General features: G+C 37.9%; 1 protein-coding gene across 1 annotated transcript in view; it reads right to left on the bottom strand.

Moving 5' to 3' along the window:
- Nucleotides 1-1233: 1233 nt before the first annotated feature.
- Nucleotides 1234-25690, bottom strand: part of NXPH1 (neurexophilin 1) — a 64255-nt gene continuing 39798 nt past the window's right edge. The window contains exon 2 of the mRNA XM_049893550.1: nucleotides 1234-2141. Within this exon, the coding sequence (XP_049749507.1) occupies nucleotides 1340-2141 (802 nt within the window). The 3' untranslated portion in view covers nucleotides 1234-1339. The remainder of the gene's footprint in view (nucleotides 2142-25690) is intronic.

Genomic DNA, 25690 nt, shown 5'->3' with positions numbered 1-25690 from the left:
TTAAGTTGTTTTGACTGGGCCACTAATAGCAATTTAGGTAGCTCTGTAGAAACTTACAGACATGAGATGCTAAGCCATGATGGTATTCCAGCACATTCTTCTTGTTAGGACCATTTAAATCACCATCTTACACAAGTACATATCGAAACTCAACTTTAAGTGTTTTATTTTTATGTACATTTCATTTTTGTCCAGAAATAAAATATCTAAATACAGACAGACTGTAATGTATTATATGTATAGCCTTCAACAATACTTGAGCTGGATAAATGCTTTGTACATTAAGTTTGTCTTTTTAATGGAGTTCACATCTACATTGATAAAACGGATTCCTCATATCCTTTTTTTTTCTTTTTTAACCAATAACAAGCAGAGAGACAAGTACAAGTTAATATTAATAAGCAGCTCAAATAACACTTGGTTAAACTATGTACAATACAAACCATTCATACAAATGAAGACTAGGATATTGAATTTGTTACAATATGTGTAGTAAAGATAAGACAGACACTTATAACTTACATGGTGTCTGCCAGGCATTTCCCTTCTTATATAACGATCAGAACTTGTTTTAAGTGGCCTCAGCTGGTCTTGACTTCAGAAAAGTCCAATGATGGGTGATAAAAGCTGTAATCCCAATGTCTGCCCACATGTAAATTCCAAATGTTTGCTTATCTTTACTGAGAATGGGCTCCCTCTATAGAAAAAAAGAGCCATCTTGTATCACCTTGAATGTGACTACTGTATGCTGGAAAGAAGTTACTACACTTTGTTGTGTTCATAAAATGAAGAATACAGAGCTCTAAAGACACATTTTTCCATTTTAACAAGCATATACTCCTACAGTAGTATTTACCAGGACAGCTACTCCAAGCAGTAGGAATGCATGAGTGGGGATTATTGATTGGCATGTACTCAAGACTTTAAAAGAGATTTCCATAACAGTGAGTGTTAGAAAGCATTCTCTGTTAATCCTTTTGCTTGAGGATAGTTTATCCTGAACCATTATGAGTCAGACAATAAAAGCCCTCTCAACAGGAATCATGATAAGATGCAAGCTGAAATGTCTATGGATGTGTGTTTTTGTGTATCTGTGTGTAAGAGCATGTCTTCAAGTGTGGCTTTAAAATCTGTGGTGATTTACAACTATACTGGGAGATGAAGCTAACTGGGCAGAAACGACATCAGATTGTTTTCCACTAGCGTATTTGCAGCCAGTTGACGAGAGCAGCAGTGTAGACACATTCCAGGCAACAGTTGTGACCTTCTTCTGTGAGGTAACAGCCCTGTCATATGACCTTTGATTCCTCAGGCTTCAGTCTCACCCCCATGTCCATCCTCATCCCGAGGGAAAGTAAGGTGTGTCGCTGTGGTAGTTGTAGTCAGGGCACACTTTCTGTACTAGTTTATAATCGGTACTATAAAAGGAAATGTAAATACAGATCACCTTAAAGGGCTTGGAGCAAAGCCAGGACACATGACTTTGGGTCTGCTCCTGGTAACAGGTTTTTGAAGGGTCATAGTTGCAGAGTGTGTTCTTGGTAGCCTTGTCAACCTTTTCATATTCAATGCGACAGTTAAAGGATTTGGAATCTTTGGCATCAATCACGGTTTGTTGTGCCAAGTCGAATTCCACTATTTTCGTCGGGGGCACCAAGCTGACAGATACATTCCCCTGACCAGTGGAATTATGCCTGAAATAGACACTAAATGTCCCATTGCCATGATCTACAATCTTCCCAGTTATCAACAGATTTAGCTTCACTGTTTTGATGTTGGAATGAAAATCACCCCATCCAAACATTTTCTTAAACTTGCCCGTCTTAACGATGGGCCTTCTCTTGGCCCTGGGCCGAGGCTCTTGAATGTCTGTGGAGTTCCTCAGCCAGTCCCAGAGGTCTTGCTCAGAATAAGGTTCTGGGGTGTCATACCGCAGGTCCAAATCTGTATCATTTTCTTTGCCACGAAAAGTCTGTGACAGGAGTCGGCTGATAGACAAATCTTTGCTGCTTTCTGTCCATATGTGCTTTAGTGTGGATTTGCTGCTTCCCGATTTTAGAAGTTCTGACTTTCCTCCATTTGTTAAATTGGCACACGTGACCTGAAAACAGAACAGAAAAATGGCATTTACATCTCTGCATCTGAAAAGAGAAAAAAAATTGTCATAAGCCCTTTCTCAAAGGCTTGGAACTAAATAATGATAATTTTTTAAGTGTCTTCAGCACTCTGCAAGTAATTATGAAAAAATAATAAAATACCACTTCTATTTTTAAGTAACAATGAGGGAGGGGAGGTGTGGGTAGATAAAGCCCACTAAACATGACCCAAAGATCTATATAAAAACTGACTTTGGTGGGGGAAAGACCGTAATACACAAATAAAGAAAATTAAATTCCAAACAAAGGTAATTATTCCTTGGCACAAAATGCAAACACTTTGGAGGTCAAATTTTACAAATCATTATGTTCCTTTTCCCATCAAAATTACCATAAGTTTTAAAATTATATGATTCTCAGAAATATTGCAGGATCCAATAGACTTTTTGGTTGTCCATGTCACAGTCATAATTAGAAAAGTTAATTTTGCAAGGAGACTCTAATGTATTTTAACTGATCAAAAAAAATAACAACAAACACCAAGCAGTAACAGCAGTAACACCATGTTTATTATCCCCTATTATAAGCAAGGAACATTTTGTATAAGATGTAATTCTTGATCTTGGCTCCTGGTCTAGGAAACAGGTACATAAATTAAATCATCTGATACACAATGTCCAGACAACATGTGCTCAGTGACAAAGAGGTCGCTTCAACTTGGACTATGAGAGTTACATTTAGGAATTGTTCTCCTGGGACTGCAGTCTTGCCTCTTTGGATAGAAGTAGATCCTGGACTAGACCAGAGATTCAGAAGAACCAGTATCCATATAGCCTCAGTGGCCTATGGTTAAGGTGGTGACTTACAAGTCCTACATGAAGGGATCAAGGACAGGAGGGAATATAGCCAAGGACCCAAGAGAACCAAACCAGCCAATACAGATAAACCCCATAAGATGTGAACTGACAGTTCTAGGGTAAGGCTGCTGAATAGAGTCCCCAGCTGCCCCATTAAAAAGCCAAGAATCACAATAAGCCTCCATTCCCAGTCCCCCCGAGAACCAGTTCTGAGTACTGTCATCTCAGAAGCAGGCCTGGTTATCACTCAGCAGTCTCACTGGACTCTCCAGTCTCCATCCAAACTGTTCCCAGAATGAAAGGTCATTCCTGGAGGGCTTTTTAATTCAGGCCCAACAGAAAATACACCTGCATTCTAGGGGCTTCTCTGCAGACTGAAAGTGGCTCATTTATTTAACATCTTAGCTATACAGGCCTCTTGCTAGAATACAACTCTGGTCTGAGAAAAGGCTTTCACTCAGCCACTTGTGCTGTGAGGACTCTAGACTGGGCTCTAGGGAGTAAGAGCATGAACTTTAGATCCATCCTAATATAAGCTGTACTCTAAATGCTGTGTCATTGACTCCCACACCTGACTTCAGATTTCGCATCTACCTTGCTCAGCCCTTGCCTTCTCCCAATGAGTTAGAAGGACCAGTCTTCTCTCTCAAGTTTTGTATTCCCCTACTCTCATTTCCTACCTTTCTAACATTCCTCCAGGATTGAATCTAACTTCCCCATGCTATTTATTGACACTCACATTTGTTTCTGACTCTACTTAGTCTAACATGATGCCTGGAGTGATGGTAACAGTAATGTCAGCTTCCTTTCACCCAGTGGTTTGCAACTGGGGTAGGAGAGGGACTTTGCCTCCAGGGGATATTTAACAATGTTTGGAGATATTTTTGATTGTCGCAACTGGGCAGTACTACTGGCATCTAGTGGATAGAGGCCAGAGACTTTGCTAAGCATCCTACAATGCACATGAGTGTGCCCCCAACAAATAATTATTTGACCCAAAAGTCAATAATACCAAGTTTGAGAAACCCTGCAAGTTTAGCCCCAAATAAGTTCACTGCATAGCAGAGAAAGTGAGGTTTTATCATAGGTTTATGTTCCATAACTGCACCCTGAAGAATCAAGACTACAGCACTGGATGGGCTAACAGAAAAGATCTGTCAACTATTTCAGGCTGTTACCCTGGGTTCGGAAACCCTGGTGGTGTAGTGGTTAAGTGATACGGCTGCTAACCAAAGGGTCGGCAGTTCAAATCTGCCAGGCGCTCCTTGGAAACTCTATGGGCAGTTCTACTCTGTCCTATAGGGTCGCTATGAGTCGGAATTGACTCGACGGCACTGGGGTGGGTTACCGTGGGTTTGGCTAAATCCACTGTGATCCCCAATGCAACAATGGTGTCTTCATGTAAAGACTCAGAGGGTTATTGTGTGCAGAAGTTAATGAAAGAAAGGTAAACACTGACAAAGGTGGAAGCAGACTTGAGGGATGGGATAAGGCTCAGAGAAAATGGACATATTATGGTAGGGGCAGAGTTATCTGTAAGGAAAGCACAGACCAGCCCCATGCACACAATCACTCTTTGAAATCTTTAACATATCACCTCCCCAAAATGAACAAATGCCTGTGTGGAGTCAAAGATGACTATCAGATGGGTCATTGCTAATCTTGGAGAAAATACTGGGAATTGAGAGAAGGTTTTGAGAGAAATTTGCTGCCACATTTCTTTTAGCTCTTCTATGTGTTTCCCTTTCACTTCTGTTCAACCCTTGCATTGTTCTCTCTGTTCTCTTCTCCTGTCCCCAGACTGTTTCCTGTTTATACATTCTCTTTGAGCCAAAACATCTTTCCAGAAATGGATCTCCCTTATACAGTATAAATGACCAATAACTGCAAAACTGGTTGCTTTAACCAAAAAAAAATTTGTCTTTTTATGAGAACTAAACCATAAGTCTCTGAGGGATGAAATCTAGAGGAAAATATTCTTCGCAAAGGAAGATCGCACTTTGAAGTGTATGGGTTTTCTCAGGGGAGAATCATTAAATCTCCCATCTATCATTTCTGCCTGATAATAAAGCCAGTTCTCAATAGGGCAGTTCTTACTCCAATATCAAAAGTGTCACCCTTAGCAGTTCCATAGCCAATATTGCTTTCATTACAAAACTAATAGAAACAATTAAAATTCCCCTCCTAATTCACTGGAGGAAATGTATTTCAAAATATACGTTTTCCTTTTACACAGAGTAACTATAACATAAAATTTAAAACAAACACTAGCTCCTAAGAGGAATCCATATATTTTGGTTTTGGAGTTTGATTTTCTTTTATTTTACTTTTTCGAATGAAATTTAACCTGTCAGTCAAACATCCAAATTTGTACTTGCCTTTTTTTTTTTTACTTTTATAAAGCATTGTCCTTATCACAGCACCTATATTTATTCTTTAGTATAAAAGAAATGCATATCCTCTTCTCTGATTTTCTGAAAATGTATAAATGGTTCCCCGTTCTTGGAGTGGCAAGAAGGAAAAATACAGTCACGCAGTTAATCGTTTCTTTGTACTTGTGTTTCAGCAGCAACATAATGATCAAGGAAAGGAGCTATAATGAGATGCAGCCATGGTGCATGGGCTAATGAGGCAGCAGTGAAGTTGTTACAAAGAAGAAGGGGAAAAGAGACATAGAGTGTAATATAGCAGTGGCATATGGGAAGCGAAAGAAAACATTGTGGGAAGTGGGAAATATGATTTCAAAAAGGAAGACTCAATACATTCAAAAGGATGCTAAGACTCTGACAAGCAGACAAGCTTCTGACTTTCAGGCTGAACAGACTTTGTTTAGTTCCAAATTATATTCTCCATAGCTGTAGTGATCACACATGTGAGTTCCGGAGTGTGAATTGGGCCAGTTCCTTAACTTATTTAAGCTTCAGTTTTTCTCATTTGGCGAATATGAGAATCATACTCACCTCTCTCACAGGGCCGTTGTGAAGACTAAATGGGGCACTTTTTTTTTAAAGTACCCAGGATAGTACCTGGAACATGGTGAGTGCTCAAAATTACCATTACTAGCTATTATCACAATCAGATATTTTTACATCTGAATCCCATTGGACAAAATTTTACTTATAATAGGATTTGAGAGCAGAAAGCCTTTTTTGTAATAAAATCTTCCATCAACATAACCAAAAACTCAAGGCAAACAATTTAAAAAGAAATCATCTTTTTGAATGTGCTGTTGTAACAATTTAAAAGAATATATTAGGTAGAAGACGTAGTAAAACTGACGTTTACAAAGGATGAGCACAAGGTCACCTATCAAACAGCTCAGCTATCAAATGTATTTATGTGCCTTCAATGCCGTGATGCAAAAAGCTTCAAGTGATGCCACCAGCCATGAAACTTCTCTGGAACATTTCAGTTTGGGCACTGAATTAAAGCAAGTTTCAGCCATAATCATCACCAACACTGTCTTTAATATTCTCTCTCTCCCCTTCCTTTTCATTTATGTTAGGAGAGAAGCAGGGCAATGTCCAAAAGAGAACATCAATCATGAAAGGCCAGGAAGGGTCATTGAGAAAGTCTCCAGATCAGTATAAACCCCAATTTATTTATTTTATTAATTCAGTAGCTATACAGTGAGTCTCTGCTAATACTGAGCTAAGCGATAAAAACACGAAGGTAAATGAAATGAAATATGGCCCTTAACTTCAAGAAGTACACAGTCAAAGGAGGGATCATGTAAGCAAACAACAGTGAGATGACCAGCACCATGTATAATATTCTGGGAGCCATGGTCAGTTGAAAAGTAGGGACTATATGACTGATGCGATAACCCTTAGATCTGGGCGACCTAAGAGTCTCAGGATTTCAACAGACAGAGAGTGGGTCAGAGGAGTTCTTCCAAGCATAAGGAAGCTACTGTGCAAAGCACAGAACTGAGAAAGGACATGTCTAGTATAAGAATGGAAAATGGCTCCTTACTGCTGATCTTAGGGTAGACTGAAAGGGAGAAGGAGAACTTGCAGGAGGTAGGTAGAACTTAGAAGAGGTAGCTTAGAGCTAAGTTGTGAAGGTCCTACTAAGACATTTAAGCTTAATTTTATAGACTATGGGGCAGGGGGAGTTACTAAAGTTTTGCTTTAGTTTGTTTTGTCTTAAAATAGGTGACTATGGCTCTAGAATAATCATTGACTGGATGCTGAAAGACAGATAGGTAGGTGGGCACATTGAAGGAAGGGACACCAGTTAAGTAACAAATTGCAACAGTCCAGTTAAGAGAGAAAATGAGCCTGAACCAAGGCCATCGCAGAGAAAAAGGGGAAAAAAGAATAATTTTAGGAGCTATTTCAGAAGTCAGATTTATTCAATCTAATAATTTATTGGCTAAGGAAGAACAGCAAAGAGTTGGGAATTATTTTGCTTTATTGCATATCTGAAAAATACAGAAGTAACAAATTAGCTGGAAAATGAAATTTAATCTCATAGGGAAATTTTGAAATTCACTAATGACCTCGTTGAGGAGCCTTGGCGGCGCAGTGGTAAAAGCACTTGGCTACTAACTGAAAGGTTGAGGTTCAAACTCACCCACCGCTCCGCAGGACAAAGATGTGGTGGTCTGCTTCAGTAAAGATTTACAGCCTTGGAAACCCTATGGGGCAGTTCTACTCTGTCCTACAGTGTTGCTATGAGTCAGAATTGAGTCAACTGCAATGGGTTTTCAGTTAATAACCTTATTGACGCCAGATTTCTGTGGTGGTAAAGAGAAAACGCAAAGTGAGAAAGAAGAGCAAATAGCTTAACAAACCTACTCCCAGAGACAATCAGGAATTACTGGTTTTCTCATTCTTTGCTGCTCAATATCTTAAGAGCTTTTACTTTTGAAACACATAAAATAGAAATGGATTTTGAGCCTTACTGAATAAAAGACAGCATTGAAAATGAAAATCTTATACCCAGAATACCCCTCTACCACGGATTTTACAAACACATTAAAACAGTTTCTTTTTCAAGGCCACGTAAAAAACCTTTTGATGTCAGCATATATGAGTGATAACAGAAGTGACAGTGAGAATTATGACATAGAGGTAAGGTTACAAAAGAAAAACTTGACAACTTCTCATGAACCCAATTTCAAAATTGTAGAGCCATTTTCTACAAACAATAATAAACCATTTTCTATATTACAATGGAAATGCCAAATACACTTCTTAATAAATATAATTTACGATGTCAGAATTGACAATATCCATACAAAGGAGCTCGCTCACTAGTCCAATTGTACCATTTCCACAAATTATTGTTTACCTTGTGGTTATAGGAACACTGAGAATGACATAGAATCCTAACATAATAAAAGGTACACATTTTTAAGTATATGTTTGTTTTAAGAACACCTAAAAACATGAGCAAAGAGAAGGGTCATTTTCTTCAACTTTAACAAAGGCAGGGCTTGAGTTTAAGATAAGGAGAGCATGTCTGGGGCAGGACCCAAGTGTGTGAAGGTAGTGGGGGGGTGGGGAGGTGAGAAAGCCACCATCAAATGGTAAGAGTGTGAGCACATGAAGAGCTGCCATGCTTTGATCTAGCTCCTTCTTCACACGTCTCAGGGCCATACTTTCACACCGCTTTCTCTAGTATCTTTTCATTACAGGCTTGCGATCACAATGTCAAAGTATTATCTTTTAAAATAGTCTGAAAAGACATAACTTTGGTAAAATAAACCATTCCTCAACTTCACTCCTACCTCAGCTATGCTTCTGGCCTAATGAGATTTTGTATAAATGTTCACTCCTTTATATGTACTATCTCCAACTAGAGGTGTCTCCAGAGGTTTGTACACCTCTTTTCATAAAAGAACAGTGAGACATCTTTTAATTTCTTCCAACTTGTACACGTTACTGTTGATCTATTACTGTTCAGATCACTTTCAAGATTGCTTTGAAAATTATGTATGTACTGCATCGAATATAAGAATACCTGAAGTCAAACAAAAAGATTTAATAAGAAAAATAAACAACTGGACACAAACTTTGAAGACAAAACTATTATCTTCACCTTACAGACGGAGATATGGAAATTCAAAACCTTGTCAAAGTAGGTGGAAGGAGCTACTTCTTAGTTACTCCACAGGGCATACACTTAATTTATTTTTAAAAACTGTTTTAATTATTGCAGCTCTAGGTTAATGCACATTTATCAACACACTTGAACACTATAGAAATCTATAGAGTAAAAAGTAAAAGCCTGCCTTCATCATCAACCCCTGCTATCTTGAAATCTCTCACCTCTCTCCAGAGGTAAAAACTGAAAAGAAAAGAAAAAAAAATGCATTGGTGTCTATAGTTTCTAAATATTTTTTTCTAGAAAAATAGTTTGCATATAAAAACGTTTTATAGAAACAGGGTCATTTTATGAATTGCATTATGTATTTTTCCAGATAACAGAATATTTTGGAGATGAATTCCTCTTAGTACATTCAGGTAGAACATCTTTCTTTTGGAATGGAATATGGAATTATACGATAAGAAAGCACCATACTTTTACTTTTTGTGTACTTTTCTATAGACCTCTAATCATGTATTTCACAGCCAGAGTCCCTACACTTATTTTTTAGCCTCGATTCCATTGGTTTCTCTGTTTATTGTTGTTTCAGATGTCCCACTCTCATCCCTCTTGCATTGGATTTTCATTTTTCTAGGTGTCTAGATGTGTGGGATTCTTTTAGAAATAGTTCATAGGGGATAAACTATCTGAGTTCTTCCAGGCCTAAAACTGTCTTTATTTGGCAAATAGACGTGAAAGTTGGCTGCTCTGGGTATAATATTCATTCATCCTTTAATTTGTCCTGTTTTATTTTTTCTTTCCGAATAGATGTATCCACGCTTTCTCTAGCCCCTTCTTAACTAGTTCAGAGAAACGCATGCAGATATTTCTAGATGTGTTGGGTTCTTTTTCAGAAAGTTCTCCCAAGCGGGCAATAAATTCTTTGAGGGAAGTTGTTTCTATATGCCATTTTGTAACTTGGTAGGGAGGGGATACCTAGCATAGAGTAAGCACTCGATAAATTACCTATATAGTATACACTCTTACCTACAGCTATTTCAATAGTGCAGGTTCATTGATTCTTTAGTCAGAACCAAGATTTCAGGGAACATATGGCCTTCAGATATTTCTTTCTTGTGAGTTTAGAGCTTGCACTTCATTGACAATACCTAGAATGCCTGTATTATATATGATAAGCCAGAGGAAATAGGTTAGTGTTCTAATACATCAAAAATATATCATTTCCTTCTGCTACAAAGCAATACTTCAGGAGCAGCAGTGCTGCATTAACAATGGAAAAGGCAGAAACGGAACTCTATGCCTCTCTCTTACTTAACCCAGTATGTGCTGTGAAGCTTTATAGCATAGGAGCTAAGAAAACAGGCTTTGCCATCAAAGATCACAGGTCTGAAACTACATTCTGCTACTTCCTCACTAATGACCCCTTATAGCCACAGTTTCTCCAATTAAAAACAGAGATGATACCTAACTCATCAGGTTGTTGCAAGGATAAAATAGAAGATTTGATATGTAGCACATATCACAGGGTCTGGCACATAGCATGAATTCAACATATGAGAGCTATTGTCCTTAGTTAGGTTACATAACCATGAAAAAAGGAAAACAAGGTCTTTGGAATGCACACTACTATTCTATTCCTGTACTCTGATCCAAACACACAAACAAACACACATACACACAAAATCTGAGAAGAAAATTAGCATAAATTTAACAACTCTGCAGTTGTCTTCAGGGCAGACAGTGGTGGAAAAGCATTCTCTTCATGGTATGATTTAGTATTGGCAAAAGTGAACAATAATTTATCTTTGACACAACAACTTTATGAGATTACATTCTTATCAGCCTGGACATTCCATGCCATCCTCAAGAACTAGAAACATAGTATGACTTCTCAAATGGCTAAGAATTTTACTTACTTTCTTAGCTCTTGCGATCCCATGGAACATGGCTTACATAGGGTACAATATTCCACTAGAATACTGCATTAATGACCAGTTCTAATTCTTGGGTAATTTAGTTCCTCTCAAGTTTGTATAATCATAATAACTAGTTTTCCCTTTGATTCCTTCTCCAGAAGGTACTTTTATGAAAATACTTTGAAAATATTCTTGGTTCTTTAACCTTGGGGGAAAACATGCTTTGTTAAGAGTGTGGAGATAATGCTTCTGCCATTAAGAAATAGAATTTTTCATCCTATGAAAATATTATCCCCTTCCTCTTGCTCACCTTATAACAGATACACATACATTTTTACATATAGATACATTAATATTGATGAGAGATTAATATTATTCCACATGGTCCCTATCTAGTGCATTCTATTAAAATATAATTACAGGTTACTCAGGTTTGCATTGAAAAGTTTGCTCCTTTTGTTAACAAATGGATGATAGTCGATTAACAGAAAAAAGAACCCAGCAAAAAAACAGTTAATATTTTATATTACTTTCTTTTAAAAGTTACGAGGAATTTCATATGAGGTTCCAGGTACATGGTTATAATAATGAACAAAACACTTAGAATAACACTTTGAAAGACTATTTTTTGACTAAAACAAAGCCACTTCAGCATCGTTTTTTGCATTACCCATAAAGAGGTTTGAATTAGTAAATCCTGATAACATCGTCAAGGAAAAGAGAACGGCTACATATGTAGAAAAGGCTGTGTAGAATCTAGTGTCTTTCTATCTGAATTAGAGGTCAATATGAGTGATTTTTCCCTAACAAGGCTTGTTATGGGGATACTAATAGATTCCCTAACAAGGCTTGTTATGGGGATACTAATAGATGACTTTATAGCTTCTTAAAGTCAAACAAGGTCCATATATGTCTAGAATGGACCAAATGAGAAAGGAATTACTCTTTGCAAGTCAATATTCAGCAGCCTACATGTATCTGTGTTCTCATATACAACAGTGGTATATGAGAACATACTGAGCAGAAGTAATAGTGCAGCTTATCCAATAGGAGCACAGTTCCTTAGGAAATCAAGAGGTTTTTTTTTTTTTTTTTTGAGGCAATATGCCTTCTTAACAGTCTCTGGTTATCCAGAGCTTGACCTGGAAACATTCCAATAGGAAGAATAAGAAATAATTATTTAAATGACAGAAGAGTTGTAGGGGAACATCAGCCCTGTGTCATTCTGATCCTTGACTGGTTCAAAAATTCTGCTGGAGCCTCTTTCCTATCAGACTATAGGGTGTATGCACTGCTCAGAGATTCCCAGGTTAAGAGTGGTATGTCCCTAACTTCAGGCAACTGACTCAATAGTACAAACAACTGCAAAGGTGCTGGAAATACAGTCCCTCCACACTCTTGTAAAATCCCCATGGACTGGGCACCTCCACTCTTCTGATATGAAGCAAATCCAGTGTCAGAGAAGAGCTAAAGACTAGTAGAGAGACTAGACTGCTCATCCTCTCAGCAGAGGTTGGTGATACTAAACTGTGTCAAAACTGGTGATATTATAAATAAAGCTTTTGAGTAAATAAATTTTTGGACCATTCCTTGGCCAGAGCAACAAGTGGTAAAAGAATGTCCAGCCTAGAGTTCCAGGTCCCACAACAGGTTCATAAGCATAGCTCAGGGAAGACACAACTCACATGATGAGGGAACTTCATACACTGCTATGTCCGTGGGGAAGTAATTTACTTCAAAACTCTTAAACCAATCTGTTTTTTTTTTTAAGATCTCCCCATAGATAATTAGCATCCATTACTTGACCTTCTGCTTCTTCCTTGCTAGTTGGCTAGCACTGGGTAACCACGCTCTTTTTAGTCACTACCAGATTTGGAACCATGCCAGATACAACTATTTTCCGTGAATCTGGCTAGATTTCACTTTGGTTTTGTACTGTCCATCTCACCTATTCCCAGTTTCTTAAAGCACAACATGTGGAATCTCACTTTAAAGAGCCAGATGCTGGGGAAGAAGAATACTCTCATAAACAAGCAAAAAGATAGCCTCTGGGTTTGGGTGTGGTGGCTTTAAGGAAAATTCATCAGATATTAAACTGCCTGGAGTCCAAAAAATGACTTAGCTCTTTTTAGTTACCAAGGTAATTCAGTAAACAGATTCAAGTAGATCAAAGAAGGACACTTGCCCAAAGATAATGTTATAGAAGGAGACAGGTCATAGAGAGGATGGCCAAAAAAACTCCCAAAATGACTGAGGATGCTATTTATGAGAACTCGCAATAGACAAGTTGGATGAAAATGTGTGTACTCAAAGCCCTGAGGTGCTCTTGAATTTGTCATTTTTGTTAAGTGCCTTTGAGTTAGCTCTGACTTACAGAGACCTTATGTATAATAGAATGGAATGTTGCCCAGTCATGTGCCATCCTCGCAATAGTAGGTATGTTTGAGCTCATTGTTTCAGCCACTGTGTCAATGGATCTTGTTGAGGGTCTTTCTCTTCTTGGCTGATCCTCTGCTTTACCGAACATGCTGTCCTTCTCCAGGTATTGGTCCTTCCTGATAACATGTCCAAAGTAAAGCGAGAGGAATTCTCACAATCCTCACTTCTAAGGAGCATTCTGGCTACACTTCCTCCCAGACAGATTTGTCCATTCTTCTGGATGTCCAAGGTATATTCGATATAACTTTGACTTTAATATACCTTGAAATGGCTTACTCATGGCACTAGTGATTTATACTGCAGGTAACCCTGTGGACAGAAGGTGTCAGGGGATAACTAAAGAAGGCCAAGTTGTTGGGCGAGTGTGGTGGAGATCTCCTTCCTGTATGTCCTTAAGGAGCCCTGGTGGTGCTGTGGTTAATAGCTCAGCTGCTAATCAAAAGGCCAGCAGTTTGAATCCACCAGCTTCTCCTTGGAAATATTATGGGGCAATTCTACTCTATCCTATGGAGTCACTGGAGTCAGAATCAACTTGACAGCAAGTGTGGTTTGGTTTTGGTTTGTGTTCCTAAACTCACTTGTTCCAGAACTCTGAGAGGTAGTTTTCAAAAGAACTGGGTAATACCCCAGCTGCCACTAGAGGGCACAGCTAGGACATTTGACAGCTATCTCTCAATGTGGTGCTGAAAGTCAAATGAAATTGTGTCCTAAAGGTCCCAGAACTCTTTGAAGAAAGAAGAACCAGGAGTCTTTGTGGTAACTGCTGACTGAGGCAACCCCTGGGAGCCACCTCTTCTTTGAGCTGCAGAGACCAGTAGAAAGCTGGTGCTGCCAAAGGAGCTACTATTAAACATCAACTAAAGAAGCTTTTTTGAGCCCTGGATTCCTGCTAGAGGTGTATTCAGGGATAAGATATTTCTATTTATTTATTTGGCAAATAGTCTAGGTCAATGCAACATATGTCTACAACTTCAGCCTCATCTTTACCACACTACCCACTGGTCTCAGAGTTCCAGTCACATCATGTCTTTCTTCCAACTCAGGACTTTGGCACAGGCTGACTCACCTTTTCTAGAAACCTTTCTACCCCTTCCCATTTATTTAGCTAACTCCCACTCATCCTTCTAGCTCAGATTAAACTTCTTTCCATAGGCATCGTTGATTCTCTTGTAGCATCCTATACTGTTCCTTTACAAATGTAAGTTTGGAATATTTTATATATATATATATATAATATTCCAATTGTTTTATATATATATAAATATATAAATATAAATATATATATATATATATATATATATATATATATATATCCCCACGGACTGTCATCTCCGTGGGGAGATGTTATTAACTACACGTTATACAATGCCAGGATGAATGCATGTTTAGGTGAAGTGCCTAGTTACACATAATGATATTTCTTTGCAATAGAGCTCTCCCTATAAGCAGATAAAGAGCTCACTTTTGAGCATAGATAAACGTGTTCATATTGTAACCCTTCATGGAATCTTTGTGCAACCATGCACAGTGATGCAAGTAAAATATGAATGGCTGCTACAGAGCATTATAACCAGTCAGGAATGCTACACCAAAATTTTCAAACAAAGGTAAGTATTTTTATTTAAGTTGAGGAAAAAAACTGAATAAGGACAAAAATGTCTACATGAATATAAAACTGTATTTGGACGGGTTTAACGAGTGACAGAAATGCTTAATTAAACACTAAGTGTGGTCTCCTGGGTGGCAAGAAAGTTAGTGTCATTCTCTGGATTTTCTTCTTTGAATGTCCAGAAATTTAATCTTAAAACAGCTATGAAGGAAATACTGATGAGATTCTAAAAGCCGAACTTTCTGGGTGCATATTCTTTTCACTCTACAAGTAAACATTCATATTGACAAATAATAACTGCTTTAGAACAGGCAGTTAGACAAGTGTTAGGTTATTTCTTTCCATAAATGCCAATTTTCACAGGAAACGCAGTGGGATTTTATAAATGTGAAGCCATACCACCAGTTTTATGACCATGTTTGTAAAGGCTCAAAATTGAGCTATAAACGTGTCCATTAACGGCACAAACTAAAATGTTTTTTTTTAAATACGAGTCTTGGAGGCATTTCTGGCTTTACTCTAGTGTTGATAAAGTGTAAGTAAACACACTAAGACTGTCACATTTTTGCTTTGTGGCTGTGTCATAAAAATCCATGACTGCTGAGAGTTAGAATCACAAAACATCAGAAACTAGAAGGGGCCTTTGAAATCATTTTATAACTTGAAAAGCTGAGTCCCAGACCACTGAAGTAACTCACCTAGGCTTATATAAGATGGTTAAGGGCAGAACTGAAACTGCAGTGAAGGTTTTGTGGCATCTGTCCACTGCTCTTCTGTCCGAGGGTTTCCCTTTATTGACAATCTATGCTTAATGTTTCTGAGTTTACCAGAGCTCTGGAAATCAGGGTCACTTCAAATTAAAAAAGTGGTTTGTCTTTGCAAAATAGTCTCTTAATTTTGTGAGAGGAAGAGACACTATAAAAGTTGGCATCATTTGCTAGCCAAAAACAAAGAAGCACTAACCTCGTGTATCCCAATTACAGCTCGGGCCTCCTGGGTTGACTGTGTACACAAGCCTGTGCTCAGACCTTCCCAGACTTAAGCCTGCACTCAGGGAAGAGAGAATGAAAATGAGAGAACCTGAGTCCCAGGTGTTACAAAATACAAGGAGTTATTCTTCAGGCTCTGAAAGGGAAACATTTTATATTTGTTTCAAAAAAATCGCATTAGTCCCTATTTTCAGAGAATGTGTTTCTTTTCAAAAAGAAAGTTAAGGCAAAGTTTGTCAGATACTATCTTGTACCACAACCAAAAATTAATAAATAAGCCCATGAGCAAACATTTATTAAGGGGCTATGATAAAGTAAATATCCAAAAATCACCTCAGGGAAGCCATTGGTTACCCACTTCAAAATCATCTGTAAATCTGCTCACTCCAATAACATACATCAGTACTTTTTTGCACTCTAATGGATAAACATCCTAGCATGTTGGATCCTCCCTCCTGTTATGGGCCCTGAAGTCAGTAATTCTCAACAGAGAGTATTAAAGTAAACCCAGGACAACATGAGCTGTTCTATAGCCTGAGCATCACATCAGAACGTGCAGTGGAGGTGGCGGAATGGGTCCAGTTTTCAAAGGCATGTTCCACATGTACCACTGATCTGCTTTTAGTAAAATGGTTATTTCATACTTCCAAACAATATGAAAGGAAGGTTTGAGATTTATGTGCTTTTCTCACAGTGGAAATTGGTTGGAAACAGTCAAGAAATGCGTTTATAAGCGAAACCATCCTTTGCTAAGTAATCTTCATTCTTTAGAGAGGCTGCAAAGATGAGCCATCTTAGGTCAAATATCCACATAAAATAGTATTTAAGTTTACATTTTTATAAATTTTTATTTTGATATAATTTCCAACTTATAGGAAATTATAAAAATTCATATACCCTTTTCCTAGATTCATCAAACATTTACATTTGTTTACATGATGCTTATTGTTTTCTTTCTCTCTCAGATGTGACCCATTTTGTGAGTAAGTTGGATACATCATTCTCATTTGTCTTTAAATAAATCCTGGAGTAGTTCCTAAGAAAAATTACATTCTCTTATGTAATTATTATATAAACCCAAATCTATCTCTGTCAAGTCGATTCCAACTCATAACGACCCTATAGGACAGAGTTTAACTGCTCCATAGGGTTTCCAAGGAGCAACCGGTGGATTCGAACTGCCAACCTTTTGATTAGCAGCTGAGCTCTTAACCACTGTGCCACTAGGGCTCCAAAAGCACAAAGTGGAGATTCTGGGGATTGAACCCAGGGCTTCATACATACAAAGCGTACACTCTACCGCTCAGATACATCCCCTGACAATTATTATATAGCTATCAAAATCAGGAATTTTACCTTGATGGATTATTATAATTTGATCCATAGTCTGGAAGCCCTGGTGGCATAGCTGTTAAGTGCTATGGCTGCTAACCAAAGGGTCAGCAGTTCGAATCCACCAGGAGCTCCTTGGAAACCCTATGGGGCAGTTCTACTCTGTCCTATAGGGTTGCTATGAGTGGGAATCAACTCAATAGCACTGGGTTTCTGGGATTTAATCCATAGTCTATATTCAAATATCATCTGCTCTCCCAATAATATCTTTTGTCCTTTTTATTTTTCCTGATCCAGGATCTAATCAAGGATCATTCATTGCATTAGCTATCATAACTCTTTAGCTGCCTTTCTTTCAGTTTCTTGTCTTTTACATTTTTATAGGCTAGTTAGGAGCCCTGGTGGCACAGTGGTTAAGAGCTTGGCTGTTAACCAAGCTGCTCCTTGGAAACCCTATGGGGCATTTGTACTCTGCCCTATAGGGTCACTATGAGTCACAATGGACTCGATGGCAACAGTTTTTTTTTTTTTTTTTGGTTTTATAGACTAGTTATTTGTAAAATGTCCCTCAGTTTGGGTTTGTCTGATGTGAACCGTAAATTTTTACAATAAAGTTCTAGAGCTTTAGTTTGACAAAGAGTGCTCTTGATTTGAGAATGCAGGAAGCAATGCTGGTAGTAGTTGCAAAAAGAACAAATATTATTGCACTTTGCTAAATCATGGAGCCCTGGTGGTATAGTAGTTAGGAGCTCAGGCTGAAAACCAAAAGTTCGGCAGTTCAAATTCATCAAATTTGCCTTGGAAACCCTATGTGAGCAGTTCTACTTTGTCCTATAGGGTCACTATGAGTTGGTATTGACTGAATGGCAATGGGTTATGCTAAGCTATAGCCTTGTAAGTCATTTAGACTAAGATAATATTACAAGTAATCAATCTGCATTATATATAATTGTTTTACTATTATTGATAGTAGACTCATTAAATCTTGTCATTTTGTGGCCTCTTTCACATTTTATTTAAGTGAGGCTAATGTTTTAGAAAAGCTGAATTCACTAACTACAAGTTTGAGGCTGACATTCTCTTATCAGAAGGCTTTTTAAACCATTATTTGTACAGTGTTTATAATTTTTCATACATTAGCACATTCCATGAGTGGACTGACCCCCAACAACCTTCCTGGGATGTAGACACCATTAATGCAATGACAGACTAGAGGAAAACAATATCAATACCTAAGGGACTTCTGTAGAATCCAGGAAGCCACGGTCATGTTCTGGCTCTGCTCTCCTGGCTCAAAAGCCTAGGATTATTCTGTTTTTACCATAAGAAAGGTGGTTGGGCCATCTGTTGCTACCCTGATTCAGTTCCATAAATGGCATGAGTCAAAATGGACACTTGGCCAAGTAGAGGTGTTCTCAAGCTTCAACCTTGGATGTGGAACTTCAAGTTCACATGTAACAGGAATCATCATGCCCCTAAAGAAGCTGGCCAGCAGATCATACCATTGATAATACTCCAGGTAGTCAGATACAAGACATTTAATTATACACTAGGAAGTGCTTTATGGGTGAGTAATAACTATTTTCAAAGCCATAACTTCTTCAATTTTAATTCTCTTATTCTAAATTAGGGATACTACCCTCATCTCAGCATTATTTTGAGAATTAGAGACAATGCATGTGAAACATTTTTTTCCTCAATAAATGGTAGATGTTAATAATATTTAATTTGTATTAAAGTATTACTACAAGTATATAGTTTTCACTAATACAAAGAAACCTTTTCACTTATGCAAAGGAACCTTATTCAAACCATAGATTTTTGTTGTTGCTATTTTCTTTTCTCTTTTTTTACGGTGCAGGGGAGGAAAATACCACCCAGTGTCCCTGTCAGAGTTGTACTATCCAAGCCATGACATTTTTGATCTATGCTTTACAGAGCATCCCATTAAAGTTCCAGAGAAACCCTTGCTTTCTATTATGTCAACGACACCTTCGCTGGCCTGGAGCCATCACCAGCTCTCTGAGTGCTGAACCATGAAGCAATATCTCTGTAACCAGGCCAAATAGGCCATGACCTGACAGGCTGTAAAGCAGTCATTATCTCCTATTAAGTCTACAAACTGCAGTTTGCATATTTTAAAACTATCCAGTTGCGCTATAGAGGTATATCTGCCAAATGAATAATTAGATTTTTAGGAGACTATAAAGGGGAGCAAACTGCTTTCTACTGTGCCAAAAATAAAGTCAATTTAGATTTTATTTTCTCTCCTCCCATGTTTTTATCCTTACAGTCTGGCAGTAAGACCAAAAATATTTCTATATCAGATAAATAGACTTCTGCTGTACGATTTATCGTATAAAACTAAGTCTGGATCGATGTCATGTGGGTGCCAAAGCATTTCGTGTTGTGAAAGCTGTGGGCTCCTTTCTTGTACAGCTGGGTAGACCACTGTGGATGGCCAGGACCTAATATTTGCTTTGTTTGGTTTATGTGATTACAAAGAGAGTTTTATAAAATATAAAATGACTGAATGAGCCACTTAAATGTCAAGACTCAGAAAAGGTTTGCTTTCGTGTTTTAAAATTTAAGTTTTTTTTTCCCCCTCCCTACTCCGTGGAGATGTCTAAGTAATTTATTTCCTACAGCTTCAATGGGAGAGATGCAAGTGACTTTAGAAAGATTTGGATTAGGACTGAAATGCAACTGTATAGAATATCCTATTAACTCTTGCCACCTGTTTTACATTTTCAGGAAGATTTTTAACTAAACTCTTGAAGCTCAGTACCTATGATGTCATTAAATATTTTTTCACTTCAGTGGACTGTAACTCTGGAAAATTTGCAGCTCCTCTTTTCAGAAAGGGATTAAAATTTCAGGGAATAAATTAAATTGAGTTAAAATGTCTAACAGAGTTTTCAGACGAGTGCTTTATTCAAGTACCACAGAGCCATGTTAACTTTGAAATGAAACTCTAGTTAGGTAAATAACTTTTGTCAAGAACCTCCTGCTCAGGTGCTACACTGCTCTAAGCCTACTTTATTAATGTCAGTTTGCAGTCTTCAGTAGAGGTGCAGAAAGAATTTTAAATGCAATTAAAACTCAGCTGGAAGGCCACACAACTGCATTTTAATCAAAAGCTGAATTCGAGCCTGCTTTACATATAATATGTGCAAAGACTCCTTTTCACAGTAAGTATGACTTAATAAATACTCTATTTTAAAGTGGGTAAATGCATTTCAAGGAAAAATATAAATGAAGAACAGTGACACATCATAAGGAATGTTATGAGCACCTAGAGAAATGTTGTGCCAAGAACACATTATTATACTATATATTAAGAATTAATAGTTATGACTTTTTAAACCCTGAATTTTCCAGCCTAAATGCACATATGTGTGTACATACACATCTACATGTGGGTTTGTTGTATACACACACATACATACATATATATACAAATGCATACACACATAATATATACATATATACCACATACACAATCTTTTAATTTATGTGTTAATATTATTTAGGGAAATCTAGAACCCAATTACTCTCAAAGCCATTTTAAGCTAGCACGAATGTTGCAAAAAGCAAGATGTTTGCTATTATTAAACTATGTGACATATTACATATACATCACAAGGGAGCTAGGGTCCCTTGGATAGGAGCATAAGTACAACTGCTATTCCAACAGCATTCTTCCCAATGCCTTATGGCCCAGAAAGTGAAGACATCTTCAGTCTGGATATTTAAGTGACTGATCCAAAAGTTAGAAAAAGGACTGCAATAGCAGCCCCTAACTAGTGATTCCAATTCTGATTAATTCAACAATAAAGCTTCAGAAGTCTGATCAGATACCACTAAGGCATTAAAAAAATCTCATACACTATCCATTCCAGCTGAACTCAAGAAACTTGTTGCAGAGTTTGACTTACTGAAGATCACCAGTCACTCAATTTATTGAAGAGTTTCAGCAATGCCAGAACTATTCTGGAGTAGGAAAACAAACATAATAAATTCTCCTTTTTTTGCCTATAAGCATATATAGTGCCCAACTAACCATTTCTATTACCCCTTTTTTCCCCCAAAGCAGGACAAAAAAGAGAAAATTAATGCATCTGGAGCCATCCTTAATTCAAGAGAAGGGACAAAACATCCCCAAAGTCATGATTTTATGCTCCTTTGTGAGCCTACAAAAGGAAGAAAAGGAGACACAGAAAGATGGAGAAATAGGACAACTTGAGTAAGAGAAGAAATGGCTATATTTTTAATCACATTTTACCAATAATTTTTGCGTGTTATTTCCTGGGGTGCAATTCAAAATGCTTAACAACTGTACAACATGAGGATGGGCACTGGAGCCCCAGGGCAGCGTTCTGGGGCCTCCCTGACGTGCTAGTCAACCCTTTAGATACTGGACCTGGAAGAGGTAAAGAAACGACCCTGTAGAAGGGCAAGAGATCAGGGTGCTCAGCGCAGCAGGAATGTACTCCAGTGGCTCAGGGCAGTGGATACTTAGCACTGCTATGTAAGTATTTTAATCCTGGTACATAGTAGCTAAATATCTACCCTGTTTTATTATTTACTTGCTCTCATCATTCATCAGTTGTTGTTGTTAGTTGCTGTTGAGTCTATTGAAACGCAGAAACATTTCAGTAATATCCATTAACTCCAAAAGTCAAAGAATTCAAAATGGCATAGAAGCAATAGAAAGAAATTACAGAAACATAATTTTCATACTTTCAAAAATTCTTTAATCTTTGATATTTATACTTTTGTAATGTCTGGGTCGAAATTCTCTGAATTATTGCTATCTGATACAATTAATTGGATCAAAATCTAATCTACTTAAAAATTATAAATTTAATTATAAATTTTTAAGTAAGCAGTTTTAAGCTTACCTTTTGATGAGAGTGTGAACCACTATTGGTTTGTTTTGGGGGGGGGGCAGGGGGAGTCTTGATACATTAATCCAAATATAATCCAAATTCCAGTGTCCAGGGTTTGGGAAAATTGTATTAGCTAAAATCCCTTTCCTAGCACTTTTTACCCAAAGAATTATGAATTAAAGGTACACCAAGGGCCACCTTGAAAGGGAGATGTCATGGAAGGGCTTCCTGAAGTTTTGGGTGTGTGGTATGAAAAAAAGGAAGCTAAAATTCACCTGGCACACACATGGCTTTAAACTGTGTTGTTGTTGTTAGTGGCCATGGAGACAATTCCAACTCATGGTGACCCCATGTATGCAGAGTAGATGTGGCTCCATAAGGTCTTCAAGGCTGTGACCTTTCAGAAGCAGATTGCCAGGTCCGTCTTCCATTGTGTAGCTGGGTGGGTTCAAACCGTCAACCTTTCAGTTAGTAGTTGAGCGGAGAAAGCTTTAAAGGATAAATTGAGGTGTCTTGTTGTTGTTCTGCAGTGCCTACAGATGCTAGCTCCTTCTCCCTGTCTGCTTTTCCTCTCCTTTTTCTTAGCCACATGAATACCACATCGGTGCTCAGTACCCACAAGGCACCATCTCAATATGTATATATCAATCATGTTATATATGTCCAGCACTAAGCAGGATTTCAAGTCCTACTAATGTCTCTAATTTGGGGGCACATCTTCCTTCATCCTTCACCTCAACTGGCTACTCCTGTTTACAGTCCCATGCCTACAGACATTCTAAATCCAAGTCTGCCATTTTCCTAATCTAGAAAGTTCTCCTGAATGCTCTTACCTGATTTGTACTACTTTCTTTTTCACAACACTGGTGTCCCCAAGTCATGAGTCCACTCATCCCTTCCTTACCCAAATCACTTTGTTTGGAATTAAGGAATAATCACTTTGGTATTTTTAACTGCTCATGACTGGTTATAGCAACTGAAAAGGAGACTCATGGCTCCTATCTATACGTTAAAGATAGAGAGCTGTGAGTTCAAATTCTGGTTCTGACATTTACTAGTGGTGACTGAGCAAGACACCTGAGCTTCAGATTCATCATCTGCAAAATTAGGGATGCAAATAATACAACCCATATGGATGACAAAAGAATTAAATGAGATAATGTTTGGAAAGTGTCTGGTACAGAGTAATTATTTAATTCGGAGCTTGTATTATTTCAAGTTGTTTTCTTTAGGTTTTAGAATAAATTTTAATTTGTGCCTTTCCTCTTTTCTGCATTCTGTTGCCACTGCACCAAGGGCAGAGGCTTTTCATCTAATTCTTTTTTATCTTCCCCAACCACAACAGGGAAGAGCTCTGCATTCAGTGGACACTATACCAGTATTGACTGACTTCTCAAAGGAGTTTGAACTGCTCATTTCTCTGAGCAGTTGATTTACTTTGCTGTCTTAGTGTGTCATGAAAATGTAGAAAAATGAAATCTGGTGAAATTACAATAGTTGCTGACACAAAGATTTAGTATCTAGATGAAATAGTTAACATATACTGAATTCAGGAAAACATCCTTATAAAAATACTGGGTATTTTTCTGAAAAGAGAGAGAGAGAACTGATCCTCAGATTAAGCCTGCTGAGTTCAACATTTAGAAACACACACGTAATTGTGTTCCCTGTTAACCTAAACAGAGAGATGTTTGAATCCAGCACCTAATGGACAATAACAGTGCTATGGGCATAGTATCACACATCCAGTAAATAAGGCCCTGCCTCTTATCTTTATCCAGGCAAAGGATAACCTTGACCTTTCAAAGAAGAAAAAAAGAAAATGACCAAGGAGAATTTCTGATTGTGAATCATAAGTGAAAGGCAGAAACTGTAAGCATGAATAATCACATAATTAGAAGGTATTCTAACCAGTCTCCCTTACCCCAGTTCCTCACTCTCCTAGTCCAGCTTTCATACTGCAACCATATATTCCTCCCAAAACAAGTATTCAACATGTCAATCACTCACCCTAAAAAGTTATTGGTTTCCTAATCTATAGAATATCCCTTAGCATGGCATTCAAGTTCCTTTAGGATCAGGTTCCTCTACATTTTTCTAACACAGTTTCCTAGTATCCATTAATTCACATCTTCAGCCTGTCCCAGCCTATTCTTAGCTCCTTCTTGAATTTAAATCTTTGTTCATTCTGAAATCATCTCCATCCCCCACTATGTACAAGTCAATATATATGTGCACATACATACACAGCACATATCCAAACATACACACACATACTCCCTGCCCATACATGAAGCTTTTCTTCCCATATCCTCCCCACAAAACATGCATAGTCTTCAGGCCCAGTTTCAATGTGGCCTCCTAACACAAAGCACACGTGATCACGCCTATCTTTCTCTTTCTGAACAAACGGGCCTCACTGACACCATTTCTTCTGATACTTAACCTAACACTGCTTGCAATAAGTCTTAACTGTATTTTTGTCCTACTTTCCTAACCATATTATGAGCTTTTAAAGGTAAAGACAGTGATTTACATTGCTACTTTCATTTCAACTTCCATGCCTGCCTCAGTGCTAGGCCCACAGGAAGAATACAGTAAATCTTTCACGAAAAATCATACTATTTTGCACCATAAGTAAATCTGTCTAACCTATTGCAGTGATGTTGTCATTGTGTGCTGTCAGGTCAATTCCAACTCACAGCAACCCTATAGGCCAGAGCAGAACTGTCCATAGAATTTCCTAGGCTGTAATTTTTATGGGAGCAGATTACCACGTCTTTTACCCCATGGAGCAGCTGGTGGGTTAGAACTGTTGAAATTTTGTTAGCAGCTGAGTGCTTAACCATTGCACCATCAGGGTACTAACCACACAATTGCAGTACTAGCCACACGATAATATTTGACTGATTTCAAAGTGAAAATAAAGGCAAGCAAACCAAATATACTAATATCTGAAAGGGCACTGAGACCAAGAAATAGGCACGTCAGTAAATGTCTTTGTTTTCATCTCCAGAAGTATTTGATGCAGTCATTATTTAGAAATAATTCATTCTTTAATTTTCCTTTTACTAGAAACACTCCTGGGAATGTCTTCAAAGTGATTTTTTTTTCTTTATCCAAATTTAAAACTGCTGAATATGGAGGTATAGCAGAAGGACGTGTAGGAAATAAAATCTATTTCCCAGGGAATACAGTACCCTGGCATTATCACCAAACCACAGCGTCTGACATGCTCCATTCAATAGCCACATAGGCAAACCCGAAAAGATTTATGTGTGTGGAAGTTGACCACACTTGGTCATTAATGCTATTTGATCAACAGGCTTCCCCTTGAGCCTGTGCTACCAAAAAAAGGAACTCAAGTTTTAATCCCTCAATTCTAGGACAATATACCTCTATACCTTTTTTCAATGCAAAATGAGAATTGTAGAAGAGAGGGAATGAACCTCATACCTTAGTAACCACCTCTTCCCACCCCAAACCAAACCAAAAATCCACTG

Source organism: Elephas maximus, chromosome 8 (genome assembly GCF_024166365.1).
Source record: "Elephas maximus indicus isolate mEleMax1 chromosome 8, mEleMax1 primary haplotype, whole genome shotgun sequence".
NCBI lineage: Eukaryota > Metazoa > Chordata > Mammalia > Proboscidea > Elephantidae > Elephas > Elephas maximus.
This window is presented reverse-complemented; position numbering and strand designations above follow the sequence as displayed.